This window comes from Vipera berus (assembly GCF_964194415.1).
Source record: "Vipera berus genome assembly, chromosome: 1".
In the NCBI taxonomy this organism is placed as follows: Eukaryota; Metazoa; Chordata; class Lepidosauria; order Squamata; family Viperidae; genus Vipera; species Vipera berus.
This window is the reverse complement of record NC_138202.1, coordinates 264,131,001-264,153,940: the sequence shown is the minus strand read 5'-3', so window position 1 is coordinate 264,153,940 and position 22,940 is coordinate 264,131,001. Positions and strand designations below refer to the sequence as shown.

The 22,940-nt window shown below is 37.9% G+C and overlaps 1 protein-coding gene across 1 annotated transcript in view; it reads right to left on the bottom strand.

Annotated features, from left to right (window-relative positions):
• Window positions 1-22,940, bottom strand: part of LAMA2 (laminin subunit alpha 2) — a 455,074-nt gene that overhangs the window by 343,191 nt on the left and 88,943 nt on the right. Inside the window, exon 3 of the mRNA XM_081312969.1 lies at window positions 18,068-18,180. Coding sequence (XP_081169095.1) covers window positions 18,068-18,180 — 113 coding nt within the window. The remainder of the gene's footprint in view (window positions 1-18,067; window positions 18,181-22,940) is intronic.

The following is a 22,940-nucleotide window of genomic DNA, read 5'->3' as shown; positions in this document are numbered from 1 at the left end:
AGCTGGGTGACCTTGGGCCTGTCATTCCATCTTAGCCCTGGGGAGGAAGCAATGGCATACTTTTAAAAAACCTTTTCCATTAAAACTACAGAGGCTTGTCCAGATAGTTGCCAGGATACAAGACTGCCCCAAAGGCAACCTTCCCCAAAACCCAAACCTATTGTCAGTATTATACATATAAATAGTCAGTGGTTAAAATAATGTGGGTGTTTGGAAAGTGAAATCTCCTTCAAACTGAGTTTCACATCGAATTTCATTTTTGTTTATTTTATTCATTTTTATTTAATCCACTATTTTTTCTTTGCAACAATATGAGTTTGCCATTGTTTGCTTTTGAAATATTATTTTAGTACCCAGCCTAGTCTACAGTCCCAAATGGTCTCCTATCTATATTCTAATCAGGTTCATCAATAAATTTGAGTCTAAGTTGACCAAGTGCTCTATTTTAGTGAGACTTACTCGCAAATATTTCTGTCCAACTTGCATGTACAGTTCCCAAATCCATTCACAATACAAAGACAACCCCAGTTTAGGGTTCTTTTCCAATTTAAAATTAATCAACTGATATCTTTTTTTAACACTAGAAATTACCTTAAATTGCACAATATAATACAAATTCCCTTTATTTTCTACGAAAGAAGAATATGCCTATATTTTTCTGGTATCAATGTACTATTCTGAAGATGAAGAATTAATGGGATGACATAATTTTCATTTGGTGAACTTTAACACAGGACACCAAGAAAGGTCTCTAAATGTTATGGAGTTAGGATAAGAAATAAAAAGGAATAACATTTTTTTTCTCTCTTTCAGAAACCAGAAGAAAATGTTTCATTAGTATGGTAAAATCTTTTTTTTCAATGGAACATTGCCAATTAACACCAACTAACATTCTGGAATTTGCTAATTACCGAATGGAACAGATGAAATAATTAAAGGTGTTTATTTTTTTTTATGGTGCCTTGGCAGCATTTTCAAGTTGGCACTAAAATGAGAAAAGTAGAAAAATGGACATTTCACACTATTATGTTGCTACTGTGACTAAATACTTCTGGGATTTCCCAACAGAAAATTATGACAACTACTTAAAAAGGAATTTGGTGGCAACTGCTCTTTGGATATCTGTTCCAGGCCAACAGCTTCATTTCCCACAAAGGTGAGAACTATAATGCTAAAACTGCACAAAAGTGCATTATACAACATTTTCTTTACTGATCACTCTTGAATTTGAATTGTGGCTTGTAGACATCAAGTAACCAGTGAACAATGTAGCCGTCTTGTTTATAAAATATTATCTTTTTCATCCATTTGCATACAGCATGCTGGAAAGAATATTTGGCAGTCATTGTGACAACTGTGGACTTAGCATATGAAAATAAATCAACCCTCCCAAGCTTGGCCTGATTACTTTGAACCACAACCCTCCTTGTCCTTGACCATTGATCACATTGATAGAAATTTATATAACGTAGTAGCAACAACATCTTTGTAGGATGTCCATGCAAGGTTCAGATTAGGAAGAAGTTATATAGGTGAAAATGAAATAGACTAAAATAGATTAAAATCCTACATTGTTAAAAGTTTCCTATTTCTTATTTCTAACAATAATCTTTTAATGTTCCTATTATGTTCACAAATAGGGCACAAACAGCTGTTCCCTACCATCTGCTAGCATAAAGGTTCTACCTTATGACTTAGGTTGACATCAACTGATAGATTTTCATGAATTTGCTTGACTCTTTAAAAATATTTGGAAAGCAAGGAGATGGTAAAGGAACAGCAATTTTGAAATGCATGGAAATTTTCTAAAATCTGAAAGCATCCCAATATTTCTACATTCATTCATAAACCATTTTTTCCAGATAGGTTGTAACACAAATAATAATCCAAAAGGTATGGATAATGTGTTTGTATTGGAGTTACAAAAAAGGCTTGATAAAATCTCAAAGAAGCCCATATTATGAGACAAACAACTGAAAAAAGATCAAATCCTATGACAATATCTGAATTAACTAAGGATTAAGACTTTCACAAGTGAAAGGAAAGAATATAAAGTTGGTTTGTTTGATCAAGATTAAAATAAGACCTTTTTTTAAAAAAAACACCCTCTTTATGAACTTCTTCTTGGGTTGAAAAGTTGATGTCTTATGTATTTGTTTATACATAAGGGATGAGTTATGGGAAGAAATATCTGTTTGTAACCTTATAGGGGGTGATGTGCTATCAAACCTGTTTATATTTGTTGAGATGAAGATTGCATATTTGCATAGTTCTATTCTTTTTCTTTATTTCTTTTTATTTTCCTTTCCGAGTTTAGTATGTATAGGTTTTTATTACTGTAATACACAGACATGCACACATTATTTACTTCCTGAGGTATGCAATGGCAAAATCAGACTTTGTCTTTCTCTCTGTCTTAGACAAATGGATGCCATTCATGGAAATGACACAATGCAGCTTAAATACATCTAAAACATATTTTACCATCTCACAAAATGATCCTGCTTGATATGTATTGGTCTTTTTGAGAGGGCTTTATAATGTAAGGTTTCCTCAGGAAATGACTATATTTTACTACAGTATTTTTCTGATTTATTATCATGAGAAGCCATTTTCAAGTTCTTGGAGAAGAAGAGCTTGGAATAAATAGCACATCTGTTTTAAAGACATCCATTTGTATTTACGTTCCTCAGGCAATGCATTTTATGGATCACAGAGGACCGAGATGAGCAAAAGGAAAAAAAATCGCAAAGTGTTAAAACCAAACATTCTAACTGCTGAGTTTTAAGCCGAGCTTTGAATTAAGAGGCAGGACCTGCTTGGTCAACTAAGTATCAAGTTAGCATCAATTTAGCACTGCTTCCAAGAAGCAGTATATTGGCTCTGACTTGTTACCACGTTCTGATGAAAAAGGTGCATGACTGAAATCACCCAGACAGGCAAGCAGGAACCATGGCTGCCCTTAGAAGAGAATCTAATGCAGACATGTCAAACACAAGGCCGGGGGGCCGGATCCGGCCCACGAAGTGGTTTCATGTGGCCTGCAAAGCCATCCTGGAAACAGTGAGGGAACGGCCCCCACTGCCTTGGCCCTGGCCCAGAGACCCTCCTTCTGCCAGAGACCCTCAGATCTGTCCCACTCCTGCCCAGGCCCCCATAGGCACCCTTGATGTGAACAATGTAGAGCTGGCCACGCCTACCCAGTAGGTCATACACAGTTTAGCCACGCCCACCCAGTAGGCCACGCCCACCCGGGCCGTACCCACCCGGGCCCTTGAGGGCAACTGCAATGCTGATGCGGCCCTTAATGAAATTGAGTTTGACACCCCTGATCTAATATTATCTTTTTTTTCAATTGTTGCAACTCTATTCACTGTGATTATTAATTTAGAGCCTCATTCTTGCAACTCCTTTTTTAAATGTTTAAGCAAGCAATAATATTTGGCAATGGCCTGAACAGTTTAGTTTGGGATCCTAGAACAACTTTCCCCTGAGTAGTCCCTGCAGGTGTGTGGAGATTAAAGCTAACAGTCAACATAGCCAAAGGCACTGAAGTGTTGTCTCCAGTCATACAGCAGTTGTTGATCAATATAAGATTATTACAAAAATGCTGAAATTTGCACAGCCTAGAAGCTCTCTTCCTTAACCCTGATAATGCTGGACCTTGGCTCACATGATCTGCATTTTCTCCTTGTTAGGTAAAGTTGTTGAGATCTGTAGCACATCAGTTACAGTGCTTCATAATAAAAGCAGGTCCGGATTCCTTTCAGCCAGGGCTTAGACCTGTATACAGGACAGATATGGTGTGCTCTGGTGGGTCAACCTTTCTGGTCCTTTCAGATGTTCCAGCAGTCTCCACTATCATCAACCATGGTATTCTTCTATATTGCCTGCAAGGAGTGGCGATTGTGAAAAGTGACGTCATTCTGCCTTCAGTGGTAATAGGGGAAGAGAGGTCAGCTCAGTGGTTAGTGTCTTGGGGGATTAACTCTCTGTCCTCCACTTTTTAACATCTACATGAAACCAATGAGAGAGGTTATTTAGCAGTTGTGAGTACAATTTATCAAATATATGAAACCAAACTTTTACATTACACCCATAAGCTGTAATGGAGATGCCAATGATGCCTTCTGGAGGTTCTCAGGTCTGGATGGAATGAAATGGACAGAGACTGGACACAAGTAAGATGGGTTTACGATGGACGCAGTGGCTCAGTGGGTTAGGACGCTGAGCTTGTCGATCAGAAGATCGGCAGTTTGGTGGATCGAATCCTGAGTGCCGCGTAACAGAGTGAGCGCCTGTTACTCATCCCAGCTTCTGCCAACCTAGCAGTTCGAAAGCACGTAAAAATGCAAGTAGAAAAATAGGGACCACTACGGTGGGAAGGTAACAGCGTTCCGTGCGCCTTTGGCGTCTAGTCATGCCGGCCACATGACCACGGAGACATTCTCGGACAAGCGCTGGCTCTTCGGCTTTGAAACGGAGATGAGCACCGGCCCCTAGAGTCGGAAATGACTAGCACGCATGTGCGGGGGAACCTTTACCTAAGATGGGTTTATTTGTCCATCAGGATCTGAGAGCCATGGTGATGCAGTGATTGGAATGCAGTACTGCAGTCTAACTCACTGCTCACTCCAGGAGTTTGATTCTGAACAGCTCAAGGCTCACTCAGCCTTCCACCCTTCTGAGGTGTGTAAAATGAAGACTCAGATTGTTGGGGGCAATATGCTATTCTGTAAACCACTTAGAGAGGGCTGTAAAACACTATGAAGTGGTTACATAAGTCTAAGTGCTATTTCTATCTTCTCTGAATTCCAGTTTCACTGCCCCCAGATTTATGATATGAACTCACAGCTTTTGCTGGGGCAATAGATGAACTCTGCTTGATGAAACACCTTTTGGCCAAACCTGATTTTTTTTAAAAAAAAAAACTACCCATAGTAATTCATGTCTTCATTACAACCTGGTTGAACTATTGCAATTCATACGACATAGGGCTGCTTTGAAAGATCACCTGGAAGCTACCCTCGGTCGAGAATGCCACCCATTATTTTATGCCTGTGCTTTGGGCCCTGTTTCCAATAGACTTCCACATGGAATTTATAATGCTCATTTTGACCTATGATGGTATCTAGCTATCCCAAGACCAACCCAATATCAGCCCTACCATAAGGACCTATTGGGTGAAATGTCTAAGAACTGGATAAAGATAGAAGGTCCTACTTTTTGCAACAGCACCTACGCTTTGGAAAAGCTTTCCAGAAGAAGTCAAATTAGACTTCTCCCTAATTGTATCAGGAAAATAATTAAACAGCAATGTTTCATAGACTGATTATTATTTAGAATTATCTAGTGAAGTATGTACATCAAGTTCCCTTCGTCCAGTGCGCTCCCACAGGGAGGGTCTTCTCAGGGTGCCACCGGTAAGAGATTGCCGGCGGACGACACCCAGGGATAGGGCCTTCTCAGTGGGTGTGCCTGCCCTTTGGAACCAGCTGCCAGTGGAGCTTAGGACTGCCCCCGACCTCCGTTCATTCCGCCAGGACCTGAAGACCTGGCTCTTCGAGCTCTCTGGCCCAGGCTGAGGATTAATTTATTTTAATTGGGGTTTTACTTATACAGGGATAAATTTAATCTTTTTAAAACTTGGTTTTTTAACTTTTGTATTTTTGGTTTTTAATTACCCTGTAAACCGCCCTGAGTCCTCCAGGAAAGGGCGGTATATAAATGTAATAAAATAAATAAATAAATAAATAAATAAATACAATGGATTTGGATTTTTTTCTTGGTGTTGTTTTGGTCCATCATGTGTTTGTGGGATTGTATTTCACATCCATTATCATAATTCACTCTGATTGTTATGGTCATGGTTAATTTGACTAGGGCCATATAGCCTCATTTAAAAAAAATTGGGTTTATTGTGTTCTGTTTCAGCTGCCATTGAAAATGGGTGCCACAATTAGGCAATTGGTTTCTTGGTCTCAATTGGTCCATATTAATTGCTGTCCTGTTTGTATCTTCATTTCTGGATTCCACTCTGCATGTAGAGTTTTTCTTTAAAAAGCCCTAAATGAATCTTCCCTAAATGTTCATATAAAGAGTCTATTTAGCCTCTGAAGGCCTGAATTTCAACTGTTTGAGATGAGAAATAAGACTGCTGAATTGTCACCAAAGGCTTGAATTCCATTCCAACCTTGTTGAGCCTGCTCACAAATGCTTTCTCATGCCTGGTGAACATTAGCAATTTAGGATCCAATATTTGCTTTCCTTCACATTTACAGAGGAAGCTGTTTCACTGTCATCTTTATGACCCTAGTGGCGCAGTGTAAGAATGCAGTATTGCAGGCTAATTCCATTGACAACCAGCAGTCCAATTCTCACTGGCTCAAGGTTGACTCAGCCTTCCATCCTTCCAAGGTCACTAAAATGAGGACTCAGATTGTTAGGGACAATATGCTGACTCTGTAAACTGCTTAGAGAGGGCTGTAAAGCACTGTGAAGTGTTATATAAAACTAAGTGCTATTACTATTGCTATTCATAACTGGCATAAATGCCTCAGCAACTCATTCTCAGAAAACACCAAATCCTTCCTTACAGGATGAGATTTTTGGCATTTCGGAACATGGAATAACAAGAGGAAAAGTTCAGAATTTATCTTCAACAAATCAATATAATAAAATTTAGAGTGAAGGTATATTGAGACTTATAGGACTAAATATTGCCTGACTTAATTGATTTTTAATTAAGGCTGAGTTGCTACGTACATTTAGACGCAAGTTTATTCCAGTGAAATCTATGATGAGCTAGTGGTAAATAACACATTCAATATTTCACTGAAGAATTCATCTAACACATATGCGGAAAGTTCATGAGCAAAAATACTAAGTACTGTGTTATAAAGCCATCTGGTTTTATCTATTAAAAGATTAATTTCTTCCTTTAACATTTAGAAAAGTGCAACAGAGTTTCATTTCAGTTGTAACAATTATATTGCTAGTTCCAAATCCAGACAGCACTGGATGAAATTATAAGTTCTACAGGGCTAAATACTGTATGTTGCTAGAAATCTGTTTAGTTGCCAACTCCATGTCTTAGAATTGTTCTATTTGAGAACTAATCTTCTACTTAAACCTAAATTTTGGTTGTATAGATTCGATCTGGGCATAACAATCAACAATATTTCTGGACTGAGTATCAGTCATCAAACTCATCAGTTTCAATGCTTTCATTAACCACACTGCTCATGATTGACTATGTTGTACATACCAATAAAATGCAGTATGATTATATGATGTGCAATTCAGTTTTCTGCTCATTTTATGCTATTGTATGGTATTGTGGTTTGGTATGCTGGTCTGACAGCCGCGGACAGGAAAGTATTACAGAGGGTAGTGAGCACAGCACAAGACATTGTGGGCTGTTCCCTGACACCACTGGATGACATCGCCAGGGATCGTTGTCTTGGAAGAGTGAGGAAGATTCTCAGGGATGACTCACACCCTGGACGGTATCTCTTTACTCTCCTACCATCCAGCAGGAGATACAGGAATATAGCCAGCCGCACCAACAGGCTGAAAAACAGCTTTTATCCGTGGGCTGTTAGGCTTTTAAATGGGACATAATCTTATGCAGAATTGACTTGGGAGGCCGGTGTGTGGTGTAGTTGGTTCACATAGTGTGGTGGGATGGAGGGTTTGTTGTCACTGTGTGTTGGGGGGAGAGAGCACGGGGGGAGGCTCAGCTAATCTCAATGTACACATGTACTTTGACAATAAAGGTTTATTTATTTATTATTAGTTAAATCATTCATGAAAAATGCAACTAAAATTCAGAATTAAACTTCTATAAGAAGAGGCTTTGCTTTATTCATACGAAGATACAAATGAAACACAATAAGCATTTAATACTACAGTACACAAAGCTCAAATTGAATCATGTATTGGTTAAAAAAAACTTATTTCCACTTCAGCCTTTGAGAAAAATTCCAAAAGCTGTTTTTAATGGGAAAAAAATTGCAAAGTTATTTACATTCCACAGAATGTAAACAAGAATCACTTAGATTAAAAGACAGTAGCTGGTAAGAACAGAATAGTCTTTGATGACCAGCTACAACATCAGAAACATAAGATTAATAGATATTTTATTTGCTGAATTAAATACTGGTAAGAAAGAAAACACGAGGATAGTGGAAACCAGCAGAAATTAACAAAACTTAGAATTAGAAAATGACACCAAATCTTGAAAATGTAATTCTGCTTGAACATTTTTTTTTCTCTTACTACATTTTAAAACAACTCTTGGTTTTCATTTTTTTTTGTTTTAATATTGATCTTTATTTTTGCTTGATTGCTGCCACGTTTCTTGGATAGATAGGTAACTATATAAATTGGATAAATAAAATAATAAAACAAAATCAAAACCTGATTCAAAACAGGTGGGTTTATATATATATGTGTGTGTGTGTGTGTGTGTGTGTGTGTGTGTTAAATGCTTGTTAACTATTTAGATTACCTTGCTAGGCCCCAAACATGGGACAAATCTTTATTTCCTGTTTCAGCCTAACCGAAGGCCATTGACAGGCAGTAGTCACAACAGTGACAGCTCATATTTGTGTAAATTTAAATAGTTAACAAGCATTTAACACATATCTCCCTTGCTTCTCAGCTAACAAAGTGAGATAGAGCTTGTGGCCTAGAGGTAAAAACAACTGCCTAATGTGCAATCAGCCCAGGTTCGAATCTCAGAAGGGTATGGCTGACTGATGAAAACAAATAAGTTTGAAATGCATATCAGTCTCCCTTTAATTCTTTGTTAGCAATCCAAAAATTTTTACATATATATATATATATATATATATATATATATATATATATATATATATATATATATATATATATATATATATATATATAAGCTTATGTATGTATGTATACATTCCAATTCTAGCAAAAGAGGTCAGATATGAGACTTGTTTTTTTTTTAAAAACAAACTCTAGTTTGGACCTAGAAAGAAGCAGGTAACATCAAACATATTCTGAAAATTCAAGTGCTGTCAAATCTTCTGTGCGTTCATAAATATACAAATCCTGTACATATTTTACATAAAAATAGCTAGGGTATTATTTAGGAATAGAATAAGATATTAAGAATATAGTAGCTGTTGAAAGAGGGCATTTATGAATAGAGCTGTAAGAGAATAATTATTGGGTGGAATGCATTGAAAGCATATTAGTTCAAAGCTACAAGATAAATGTAAGTATTCTTTTCCTCATCATATTAATTGATTATTCCCACATTTGCACCCCCCCAAAAATAACCCTTAAAAATCAAACGTACAAGGGAAGCTACATCAAATTAAATTAAAGTAATAATATGAAATAACTAAAGTTATGAAAATGTTATTTTACCAGGCAAAATCACAAGGTAACTCCTAATGTTGACAGAAATGGACTTTAAATTAAACTTGTGTCCCAAAAATACTTATAGATAGCAACAGCTGGTAAATTATTTGTTTGTAAGCTACAGGCTGTTACCTCTGACCAACACAACTAAACAGAACGGGGATCTTCTCTCTATTGGCAAGACTTGAAGGTGATTGTAAAGGCATAAAGTTAATTTGCAAGCACAGTGAGATATCTAACTGTTCAAAAGCTAGCCAACAACTTTCATTGGGGGATGTTACATCATGGGCCAATCTGGGTAATGCAACCTGTTGGTACTGTGGCCAGCAAAATGTATGCTATCATGTTTTGTTGTGACCATTCCAAAATCTGAGCCAAATCTCAGAGCTAATTAATGTATTAACTTGGTTTAAATAATATAAGAAAAATATGCATTTATAAATCATGGAAGCTATTTAAGATTTTTTTATTTCTTAAAAACCTGGTCAAAAACTTCTATAGCTGAAGAAAGTTTTGGTTTTTTTTGCACAGGTACAGTATATATCATATATATCTTATTTGTATATATGTTATACATGTAACAGTTAGCAAACACTATTTTCTATCCTACAATCTGGACAGCATGGGTAGTAAATCCATGTAATCTAAATTAATAGAACATGTCTGAAAAAGCTTCCCAGAACGTACTATATTAAACAGCATGGTCTTCATGATATGATGCAAGTTTGTATTTCCACTAGTAATTGCCTCAATCTGTATAAGACATACTGTGAAACACACTTTCATAACGTACAATGTTCACTTACAAATGGCTCATAAGACACAGGAAACTGTATCATATTACAAAAGGTTAGTCTCTACATTAATATTATTCATATTGGGCTGAAATGAATCATTAATCAACAAAGAACTAGCCAATGAAACAGGAATTTTTATTGTGTAGTGCTCCCACCTGCTCTTCTAACTCAAAATAAGCTCATTAGTTACAGTAGGAGCTGATTGTGCAATGTAACTTGCAGAACAATTTCACACAGAGAAATACAATTGGATGTCTCTACACATATCTGTAAAATAAGTAATATGTATAGGAATTATATATGTATAGCTTTTAACATATTGAAACTTATTTTTTTCATACCTGTCTTTCATGGATCTGATAGGAATGAGTTTTAGCTCTTTGTTTATTGTGATGACTTCATTACTTAGTTCAACCAAAGTTTATTCAACAAAATTAGTCTTTTCTTTGCACATTTATAAATCCTATAATGTGTTAATTAATCAGGTGTACAGCAGCTATTTCTAAATAACTGAATTCAGCAGAACTGGGTGCCAGACTGATATATACAGACTATAGCATTAGGCATTCTGGGAGTAGAATTTGTAAAAGAAATCACATTACTGTGTCTTTTATAATCTTCAGTCAGGGAACCTGTAACTTAATAGTCTACTTTAGTTTGCAAAGCAGCCTGGATGACACCCATCTGAGAGTTTCTTCCTTTAATTAATTCTTAATTCCTGTGGATGTAAAAGTATATCTTAGCCCTTCAGCAGAATGTAAACTGAGCCAAAGCTATCTTTCTGAAATTTTAACACAGACATTTTGTAATAACTGTTCTATCATAAACAGCTCAAGAAGATATGTTTTATAGTTGCTGTATATTTGTAAATATGTTTATAATAAATCTACTTTCAGACTTGCGAGATTAATGTCAGCCCTTCAAGATTATCCAACAAGAAGCACCAGCGAGTACTAACCCTACCTTTATTGTAAGTTTGCAGTAACAGAATCTTGCAAATCTGTAACTACATCTCTTTCTCCTTGCCTTTAAACCCAAGATACTAAGGAGAGTGCTTTCTGAGATGTTTGCCATGCCTCCATTCCTTCTTCAGGATAATCTGACCATTGTCTAGTCTGTGGGTGATCCTCTTCCTCCTGTCTCTCCAAAAAAAACCAAACACCTTACAGACCATCACAATACTGGCTGCCTTGATTCATAGCAAAACCCCTTCTTGGATGACTGGACTACAGTGCAGATTTCTCAGCTAATATGGTTGAACAACTTCCGTTTCCAGGCACGGGAAACGTGGTTGTCCCGCCCTTATGGCCTTATGGGTCCAAATGGGTTGCTTTGAAAACTAATTAAAAGTGGCAGCTGCTCCCAAAGGCAAGAGCTCACTTGTTGGCAGTTGTGAGACAGTTTCAGGCTCTGCAACAGTCACCAACAGGCTCCTAGGTATAGCTCAAAGTGTCATTTTTGACCTCCAAAGCTCTACATGGCTTGGCAACTGAGTATCTACTTTATATACTTGTAGATCTCACCTGTCTTGTATGGTCTCAGGTTGGGATACTGAGGATTCCCTCTCCATGTAAGAACCAGAGGAAAGCAACATGCCCTTATTTCTCAGTGCTGGCACCTAACCTATGGAAGAATCTTCCACCAGACATCCAGATAGTTTCTGTAAGGACCCACCTCAGCTAACCACCCAAGAAAGCAGAACTCTTGAAACAGGCATTGTCTCAAAAGGAAACTTTTATTAGGGGTTAGTGACAGTAGGGAAGTCAAGGCGAGATCTGCAGGAAATCCTGCTTAAACGGTATAGTTAAACCAGCAATATTCCTCCTCCCACCAGAGTCATAATGTCCATTTGAAATCCAGCCAATACACAGGTGGCACGATGTGCGGGTAACTGGCACAGTCGGCGCGCATCGCAAGGTCTTCTCCAGTTTCGTTTCTCTGTAACCGTCTCCCTGATAAGGGAGACACATTCCTTTCTCAAGTGGATAGAGGTGAGAGAGGAAATGTAGAAAACAAAAGTTATCCCAAGTGAAAGAAATTATTCCCCCTCACCCCAGTAGAATGGCAGGCCCCAAAACAAGAGCACAAGAGTATATAAGCAAGGAAGATAATAAGGATGTGGAGAGCTGACAGTTTCATTGTTTCAGAGTTTTAGAAGAAACTTAAAAGCTGAGTTGGTTAGAGGATCATTTGGTAACGATCTGTCATTAGTGTGCCAATTACTACTTTATCTTTGACTACAGTCATTTAAGAAAGGGATTGAAATTTTAAGGATTATTTCTGATTTATTTATGCACCATTTTAATAAATATTTGGGTTTTTATTGTACGTGACCATATATTGATTTGGAAGCTGGCAGTAAAAACAAAGTAGTTAACCCAAAACTCAGAGCACATGAAACAATATAGGGTGATGGATGCGCAGTAGGATTGTGCAAAACTTTGGATCCGACTAGGAAGAGATGCCTTAGAATGTGTGGGAATGCCAATATAACATCTGTTTCCAGCTTATTAAAACAGCTGTGGACTTTAGTGTAAGGATCCACCTGGGATCAAAACTCCAGACCAAATAAAATTGATCGTCTCTCTGGAACTGATAAACTTTCATCATCTGCCTATAATAAAAACAAAGGAGATCTTATTCTCAGTTTATTTTTTTTTATTTATTTTATTGCATTTATATACCGCCCTTTCCCTGAGGACTCAGGGCGGTTTACAGGGAATTAAAAATCAAACATACAAAAGTTAAAAGCCAAGTTAAAAAATATTAAATTAAACCTGTACTATTAAAAACCCCAATTAAAATAATTTTCTCCTCAGCCTGGGCCCGAGAGCTCAAAGAGCCAGGTCTTCAGGCCCCGGCGGAATGATCGGAGGTCGGGGGCAGTCCTCAGCTCCACCGGCAGCTGGTTCCAGAGGGCAGAGAAGGCCCTATCCCTGGGTGTCACCCGCCGGCAATCTCTTACCGGCGGAACCCTGAGCAGACCCTCCCTGTGGGAGCGCACTGGGCGAAGGGCGTTTGAAGCCGGCAGCAGGTGTTCCCTCTTTCATACAAATTAATATTTGATGAAGTAGAGGCAGTTGGATTCAAGTGTCTGTCCTATTGGGCCCAAGAGTCAGGCTGGTTAACAATGAGAGACAACAGGGCTTGAAATATTTCAGTACAGGTTAATCAGTGATACCCCAGAAGTTAGTGAACTACAACTATCAGAAATGGCTGTGAAAGTTGGACCATAAGAAAGGCTGAGTGCCAAAGAATTGAGGCCTTTGAACTATGGTGTTGGAGAAGACTCCTGCGAGTCCCTTGGACTGCAAGGCTAACCAACCAGTCAGTCCTAGAGGAGATCAACCCTGACTGCTCTTTAGAAGGCCAGATCCTGAAGTTGAAACTCAACTACTTTGGCCACCTAATGAGAAGGAAGGACTCACTGGAGAAGAGCCTAATGCTGGGAAAGGTTGAGGGCAAGAGAAGAAGGGACGACAGAAAATGAGGTGGCTGGATGGAGTCACTGAAGCAGTAGGTGTGAGCTTAAATGGACTCCAGAAGATGCTTGAGGACAGGAAGGCATGGAGGAATGTTGTCCATGGGGTTGCGATGGGTCGGACATGACTTCGCAACTAACAACAACAAACTATTAGAATCCCTATGGCCTTTGGTGAGAGATTTGGAAATAGTAGCCAACAATATTTGCAAGAGCACAGATTGTCTATTCCTATATCAATCCTTGATGGCTTGGCAGAGGAGTTCAGGTCTCCAACTCTTTTAAAAAACTTTTGTCCCAGCTGACTGCAGAAAAATGATTGTCCTAATGCTTCCTGGTTTCCCAAGTATTTGGCAAAGTTAAAAAAAGTAACTATTAAAAAAGCATAAAAGAAAGATAAGTATCTCTATCTAATTCTGAGGCTAGCAATAATGTTGTTCTTCTTAAAGGAGTTTAACCAAGATATTAAAGATTTAAAGTCTCTGAAATAAATAGCTGGTAGAAAAATATTTTTAATATGTTGTATTCAAAGATTTTGCTACGTACCATTATTTATTCTGAAAACAACCAGGTTTAAAAGTATGTCATAACTGTTACTGCTTTATACAGGTAGTTCTTGCTTAACGACCACATTTGGGACTGGCAACTCTATTGCTAAGCAATAGTCATTATGTAAGACACCATATGATGTCTTACCATATGATACACTTACAACTTTCTTTCATGGTGGTCATTTAGCAAATCTCCCATGATTATTAAGTGATCATCATGTGGCCATGACTTGCAATTTTACTGCTGGCTTCTCCATCATCTCTCATTATACTGTAGGAAACCAACTGTGAAGTGCACAAATTGTGATGCTCTGACTGTGGGACACTCAATGGTTATAAATGCCCACTGATTACAAAATCCAAATTTGCAGAGATGCTGCAACAGTTGTAAGTCTGAAGAATGGTCATAAAATTTATTTTTTCAGTTCCATCGTAACTTCAAATGGTCACTAAACAGGACATTTGATAAAAACAAGGACTACTTGTAATTTAAAAATCAAAATATATTTCAAACCTGTCACAAATTCATCTATTTCTTTAATCTTTTATTTTAATACTTTGAAACTTTCCAACAGCTGGCTTAAATTGTAGTGTACTGCTGAATAGCATTTCAAAATTGGATATGTCCTAGAATATATCAGATTATCTTTTGTCAATGAAGATTAAACCAAAGTCCTACATGTTTACTTAGAAATATTATAAACTACAGTTGTAAGCATGATACTTAAAATAAACCAGCTTCCAGATTTCGAGGATAAAGGCAGCAGTATAAAATATTTGACACTAATAAAATCACATCACTAAGAGGTAAGCCTTAGCATGGTTTCTGTATTTGAACAAATGTTTGTTGATCTAGAAGCATGCAGGTTTCATACCGACTGTTTATCTTGTCATATGGTATAACGGCAGCCTATTTTAATATTATTGGCTTCAGTGGTTTAATTTCAGGTTCTTAACTCTATAGGTCTACTGAATCATTGAAGCAGGAACCTGTACAGAAGGCAATATACATATATTGTATGTGTGTACATACTTACAAAGATACTTTGATTATAAAATCCTAGAATTATGGACCAGGCAGGGACATTTAGTTCAACTTTCTAATGCACAGGAAAACCAATTAAAGTGTCCTTGAGAGATGGTTATCCATCCTCTTTTTAAAAACCTCCATGAACAAGAATCCAGGTAGACTGTTCTATAGTTGTGTAAATCTTGTTGTCAGGTAGAGTAGTTTTCAAACTATGACTCCATTACATGAAGATATGGGAATGGTAGCTACAAGCTTCAATCTAACTACTTAAACAGATCTTCATCTATGACTAGCCTCTGTATTCCAGGAACCTTATTTACAGCATTTAGGAACCTAACAAGGTAGTAAGACACACATTCTCCATTTTATCTTTTTTGCAGTGAGACAACTAGTCTAAACTGGCTAACTCTATTGCAGTCAAATTCAGAATCATAACAAAGGAAATATCCTTAAATGCTTTTCTAATTGGCTCCCTACTGAATCACAGATAGAACTTTGCTCACCAACGGTGTACACTACAATGCTTTTCTGTTGAAAGGATGGCTTTTACAGAGAACAAAATTACTATAAATGTGTAACATACCTCTCTTCTCTTGTCTCCATGGAATAATTCAAACCCAAACATACTTTGTAAGTCTACTATCTCTAAGTAACATATCTTAAAACAATTCTCTATGTATGTATAAAACCCAAGCTTGTAAAACGTAACTAAGATAGCTTGACTTGAAAGTCTATGTATTTGTTTAATACCTTTTCCAAAGCTCTTCCAGTTGAGCACCTTGATGATATCATGAGGTAGAAGCTGACTGTATTTATTTTTACAGGGAACCCTTATAAAAATTAATTCTATGAGATAGGAAAAAGCATCCCAACCCAAATCCATCATTCATTATTATATTAAAAGTACATATTTTCTTCTTTATCCAGCTAACTTGTGTAAATATATTATCTTTCTATTATGTCATGCTATTTATTATATTGGACAGTCAACAAAGAGTTTTACGTCAGCTCCTCAAAGGTCTAGATTTATTTAATGAAGTAAAGTGTAATTATTTTTCTTTTTTTAAAGTAACATGAGAGTTTGCTAAAAGCTTTCCATGCACATTCATATTTATCAAGAGCAGCTGCTAATGTATTCTTGCAATTTTCATCTTACGACTTGTAGGAATAGAAAATGCACAATCTGTTCTGTAAAAGGATGAAGCATTGTAATAAGGAACTGCCAGTAAATGACTTATAACTGTTAACAGCTAAATCTTGTACTTTTCAATGAAGAAATAAACAAAGTCTTGATCTTATCCTTTCAATCCCATTCATAAACCTTTAGTGCTTTCTTGTTTTATTCAGTATTACATTCAATATTATGTATAGAACAGTATATATGGAAGCTGGAACTACCCAGTATAGCAGGTGGGAGATTATTTCTGAAAGTAGAATGTCTTTATTCTCCCTTATAACTTTGAATAAGGTGAATAATATCATCAGAAAAATTGCAGCTCAATTCTCATATCCATAATCTCAGCAAAGGCCTTCTCTCCCATTCCCCCCCCCCCCCCCCCGGCTTCATTCAAGGTGATTCAACTGAATCAACTTGTTCAATAAAAGCTTTGAATCAAGTTTCTAAGGTGATTCATATTGTCAAAACAAATCAATTGCCTTTGAATTATTTTGGAAAGATTCTAGGGCAATTCTGAGACTTAGTAGATTTTCCCAGCTTTGTAAAACTTTTATGCAGTTTCCTTTTCATACATAAACAAAACTGGTAAGGCAGGACTGAGTTGTTACGAGCTTTCTGATATTGATATAAATAGAAAACAGAGTTTTATCAATTCTATGAACCCTGCTTATTTGAATCCTGGGGAAAAACTGCTGTACCATTTCTCTCTCTCTCTCTCTCTCTCTTCTGTTAGCATTCTAGTCCAAGACAGATACTGAATATTTGCAAAAATAAAATGTAGTTCTTCCTCCCCTGTACATGCAAGCAAATGCTCATGTGGGTGGATCTGTCATATACATATTCAATAACAGAAATAATTCCCCTAGGATCTTAGTCTATTCTTGTGAATAGACCACTATTATGAACATTTATGTGGGAGTTAGTCAGCCGCAGTAATATAGGAACAAGCATGGTCATTTACATTCCATTAGATTATTACTCTAGCTAGTTCAATATATTTGGTGCTGGTTGGGTCTTCAGTTTCTGTCAAGATTATACCTCTTCATACCATATTTGGAAATGTCTGAATTAAAAGTATGAGTTCTATATATGAAGCATGTATCACCTAGTAGCTACCAGTCACACTAACTTTCACACTGAAAATCTTGTTAAATAGTTGCTTCTTATAACAGTCTGATAGCTATTTAAATGAAAAATAAATAATCAAAAAATAACTGTTGTTATAATATGGCAAAATCAGGCGACTGTGAAAGCTCACATTTTGTAATGTTTGTGCTAATTAATCAGGACTTGATGATACTCCATGATAAAATAGATACTCAGAGTCCTATGGAGAAGTATAGGAGCAATTTTACCACCAAACTATAATATCCAATCTGTCAGTTGTGAACAACTTGGCTCAGATGTGAAGAATTAAATTATTTGATGTATTTCTCAAGCCTATGCACAGGAAACTTCTCAGACTAACAATTTGCACTTGGGTGAGACTAGATGAGGTTCAAAGGCATTCAGGGAGGCTCAGACTTCATCCTCTTGTGCCCATAAAGGAATTCTAAACTAAGTCCCCGTTTGACTCCTCCCCCTGGCTCAGCCAGTTTCTCTCCTATAAGTCTTAAGAATAAAGATTACCTGCCGTAAGTCAAGTGTGATGGTCACGTAGTGATATTCCACTCCATTTTGAATACTAGGACTTTGCCACCATGTATTCTTGCCATCGATTGCATTTGATATTGGATGTCTCACTATTGAACCAAGAATAAAAAAATAATAATTAGGGTAAAATGAATTTCATCTTCTTTACCCCTTATTCTGTTTTCATATGAGTGCAAGTAGAACATGTTATATAATAACTTAGATAAAATTATTTTTTTAAGTTTCTTATGACAGTGCTGACTTTAAAAAGGTGCATACATTGCTTTGTGATGAAATTCAGTTCAACAACTTCTTTAGAAAGATAGGATCATATGGTGACAAACTTTCCTTTGCCTAATGGGAAGAAGGTATAACCATGAGGAACAGAAGGAAGAACTTTAACCAACACAATGATCAGATTAAAAAAAGAAATATAATTTGAGAAAGCTCCTCATACATGACTCTCTCTAGTTCTCACAAAGGTAAAGTAGGGAGGGAGGAAAAGAGGAAATACATTCTGACTTGCAAGATTCTGTTACTATAACTTTATACTAAAAGTAGTATATTTCTGTGTCTTTGGTTTCCAAGCTTGTAAGACTGACACGACCTCCACAACTTCTCATTTGCTTCTGCTCAGAATAAGCCACTGGATTCTGATGTAATGAAACAGCCATTAATTACAATGGAAGTTGAAACAGATTTATCAGGCACCTTCTAATGGTGTCATTAGTACTCAGAAGTGATCCCTAATAAGGAAACTAATTGCTTCGTCATAGTGAACTTTTCTCAAATATGATAGCTAACTTTGCTAAAAACAATTTGTTTAGATAGATAGGATCTATGTCTTAATATTTAATAAGAGGAAAGCATATATAATATTAAAGTTATACAGAGATTCGAAGGACTGTTTCATATATATTATGCAGCCAAAGCAGCCAATAAAGTCAAAGCAGCTCTGCCTCAATGTTTTGATTAAGAATCAATACAGAGTGACTTGTTTCTTCAAAGAGCCATGTTAAGGTTCAATGACTATATTAACAGAGAAAACCTTTGTAATTTACTGCTCAGGAAACGAAAGCAATCAGATAATTTATCCTGGGGATGAGATTACTTATTCTGGCAAGACTAGCTTTTATATCATCTGAATATCTTAGTTTGTCTGCCCTTTTAGTGTCTTTCTCAGCTGAAATTGGTGGTCTATAAAAAGCACACTTTTCCCCTGAACTCACAGAGACAAGAGAATATTTTAATGGATAATGGCATCAGAAAATGCCCAAGATGTGACCTAGCTTGGTAATGAAACATTTGCAGGAAAAGAAGCAAGTTCAAAGGACACAAAACAATACCCAACAATTGAAAAGAATTCCATAATTCAGAGTTAGCTTACAATGGTAGTACATTTAAGACACTAGAAATAGTACAGAGAACATCAACAAAGATGATTAGGGGACCGGAGGGTAAAACATACAAGGAACGGTTACTAGGGTATGTCTAGTTTAATGAAGAGAAGGACGAAGGGTGAAATGATATCAGTGTTCCAATATCTCAGGGGCTGTCACAAAGAAGAGGGAGTCAAGCTATTCTCAAAAGCACCTGAAGGCAAGAGAAGAAGCAATGGATGGAAACTAACCAAAGAGAGAAGCAACCTAGAACTAAAGAGAAATTTCCTGACAGAACAATTAACCAGTGGAACAACCTTCCTCCAGAAGCTGTGAATGCTCCAACACTGGAAATTTTTAAGAAGAGACTGGACAGCAATTTATCTGAAATGGTATAGGGTTTCCTGCCTGAGCAGGGGGGTTGGACTAAAAGACCTCCAAGTCCCTTTTAACTTTTTAAATTATTATTATTGATCATCGTACAGTCAGCCAGATGTTCAGACTGGATTTGGCATTTTTGTCTACCTATCGAGTCCTTACCAAGGACCTGGGGTAGTACTACACTTGCTTGTCTTTGCCACAGTCTTTCTATTTCTATTTGTAGGTCCTTGTATTTTGTTATCTTCTCCAGTTCTTTCTCGTCTATTCTGCTGTCTCCACGCACTGCCATGTACACTATCCAGACTTTTTTGTCTTTCTTATCGACAATTGTGAAGTCCAGAGTGTTATGTTGCAGGTGCTTGTCTGTTTGAATTCTGAAGCCCCAGAGCAGTTTAACTTTATCATTTTCTATGACATTCTCTATTTTATGATCCCACAAGTTCTCACTTACAGGCAAGTGATATGTCTTGCAAATCTTCCAATGCACCATTGTTGCTACTTTGTCATGCTGCTGCTTGTAGTCAGTCTGTGCGATCTTCTTGCAGCAACTTACCAGGTGGTCCACTGTTTCTTTAGCTTCTTTGCATAGGCGGCACTTACTCTCTGTTGCTGTCTTCTCAATTTTGACTTTGAATGCATTTGTCCTTAAGGCTTGGTCTTGTGCAGCCAGAATTAGTCCCTCGGTCTCTTTCTTCAACTTTCCTGCTCCTAGTCATTGCCAGGTCTTGTTATTATCTGCTTTACCAGATAACGTACTGGCCATGTAGTGCTTTGTCTTCCCATGCCTCTATTCTGTTCTTCATTTGGTCTTGTAGGCCATTTTGGTCTCTCCAGTAGTCAGGAAGCCTTCCTGATATACTAATTTCAGTGCATCTTCATCATTGTCCTTCAGATATTTTTCCAAAGCCATTTTTTCTTCTGCAAGCATCTGTTGTTGTTGTTGTTGTTGTTGTTGTTGTTGTTGTTGTTATTATTATTATTATTATTATTATTATTATTATTATTATTATTATTATTATTATTATTCATCACACAGTCAGCCAGATGTTCAGACTGGATTTGGCATTTTTGTCTACCTATCGAGTCTTTACCAAGGACCTGGGATAGGCAGATATGGATGCTTGATGGTATTACAGATATCTTTGCAGGATGGAAGCAGTTCCTAGTAAGGCCGCCTTTTGCAATTGACTAATGGTGAATTTGTCAATGCCAAAGGTGTTCAAGTGGTGCTCCAGTTGTTTTGGGATTGCATTATTATTATTATTATTATTATTATTATTATTATTATTATTATTATTATTCATTTGCTGATTTAGCAAAAGCTTATGATCATGTTAATAGACTTAATTATGGAATACTTTACAAGCATATGAAGGTAAGGTTGTTGAATGAGACAAGATGGATATATGATGGAAGTAAAGCATACACAAGAATATATGAAAAAAGATTAAACAATATGGAGATACAAAATTCACTTCTCCAGGAAATATTTTGAGAATTGTGAAATATACTGTTTCCCTAGACCAGGGGTAGGCAACCTCAGCTCTTTTATGACTCATGGACTTCAACTGACTCAGCTGACTCAGGAATTCTGGGAGTTGAAGTCCATGAGTCATAAAAGAGCTGAGGTTGCCTACCCCTGCCCTAGACCATGCCTTCAGTCATGCTATTCAGAGAAGTCTGGTGATTTTCATAACTAGATCCTCTTCATAGGAAAAAGTTTGAGGTATTCTGCATTTTATCTAATCCCCAAATAGGCATGTTTCATCAGAAATGTTTATCAAGAATATCATGAACTATTTCCCATTGCTAAACTACACCTTGAATTAGCCCAGGCAGGGAAATGGAATGTTCCTGAGTTTTCCAGAATTGAATGTTTTGATCCAGAATTGAGGAATTTTGTACATCCTTCATGAATGGGTTGAAGGGAAGAGAAAGATGGATAAAAAACCTAGTTGATTGGCTTGAATTGCTAAGATCCTCAAAAAAGAGAAAACAAGAAGTTTAAAGAACAAATGGCAGTGTATAATCCAGGTAACAACATGGAAATAACAAGGATGGTTTCCAGAGGCAGAAAGGCATGGAGAGGTATAATGAATATTGTTGTAAAGTACCGTATATACTTGAGTATAAGCCAACTCGAGTATAAGCCGAGACCCCTAATTTTACCCCAAAAAACTGGAAAAAAGTTATTGACTCGAGTATAAGCCGAGTATAAGTATAAGCTTGGCCCCTTCTTAGCAACATATCTATATTCTGTGCCACGACGAGCCGCTCGTTGACTCTGGCAGCATCCCGGAGCTGGCTCGGCCGCAGTTCGCAGGGTCCGCTCATCAGGCTTCCAGGCTTCCTGGCAGCACATCCCGCAGGGAAGGTCTGCTAGGGAGGCAGCAGTCAAGCGTTGTTTCCCTCCTCGTGCGTGTGTGTGTGTGTGTGTGTGTGTGTGTGTGTGAGACCTGCGGGAACGGCTGGTAGAGGTGGCGGCAGTCCGGCGTTTCCCCCCCTCATGCATGCGTGCGTGTGTCAGACCCGCGGGAATGGCTGGTAAGGAAGCGGCGTCCCCCCCCTCCTGTGTGTCGGGCCCACGGGGCTTGACACACAGAGAAACGCAAATGCCGGACTGCCGCCACCTTTACTAGCCATTCCTGCGGGTCTGACACACACACACACACACACACACACACACGCACGAGGGGGAGAAACAACGCGGCGGCAGTCCAGCGTTGTTTCTCCCCCTCGTGCGTGCGTGTGTGTGTCAGACCCACGGGAATGGCTGGTAGGGAAGCAGCATTCCGGCATTCCCCCCCTTCCTGTGTGTCGAGCCCACGGGGCTTGACACACAGAGAAACGCAAATGCCGGACTGCTGCCACCTTTACTAGCCATTCCTGCGGGTCTGACACACACACACACACACACACGCACGAGGGGGAGAAACAACGCGGCGGCAGTCCAGCGTTGTTTCTCCCCCTCATGCGTGCGTGTGTGTGTCAGACCCACGGGAATGGCTGGTAGGGAAGCGGCATTCCGGCATTCCCCCCCTTCCTGTGTGTCGAGCCCACGGGGCTTGACACACAGAGAAACGCAAATGCCGGACTGCCGCCACCTTTAC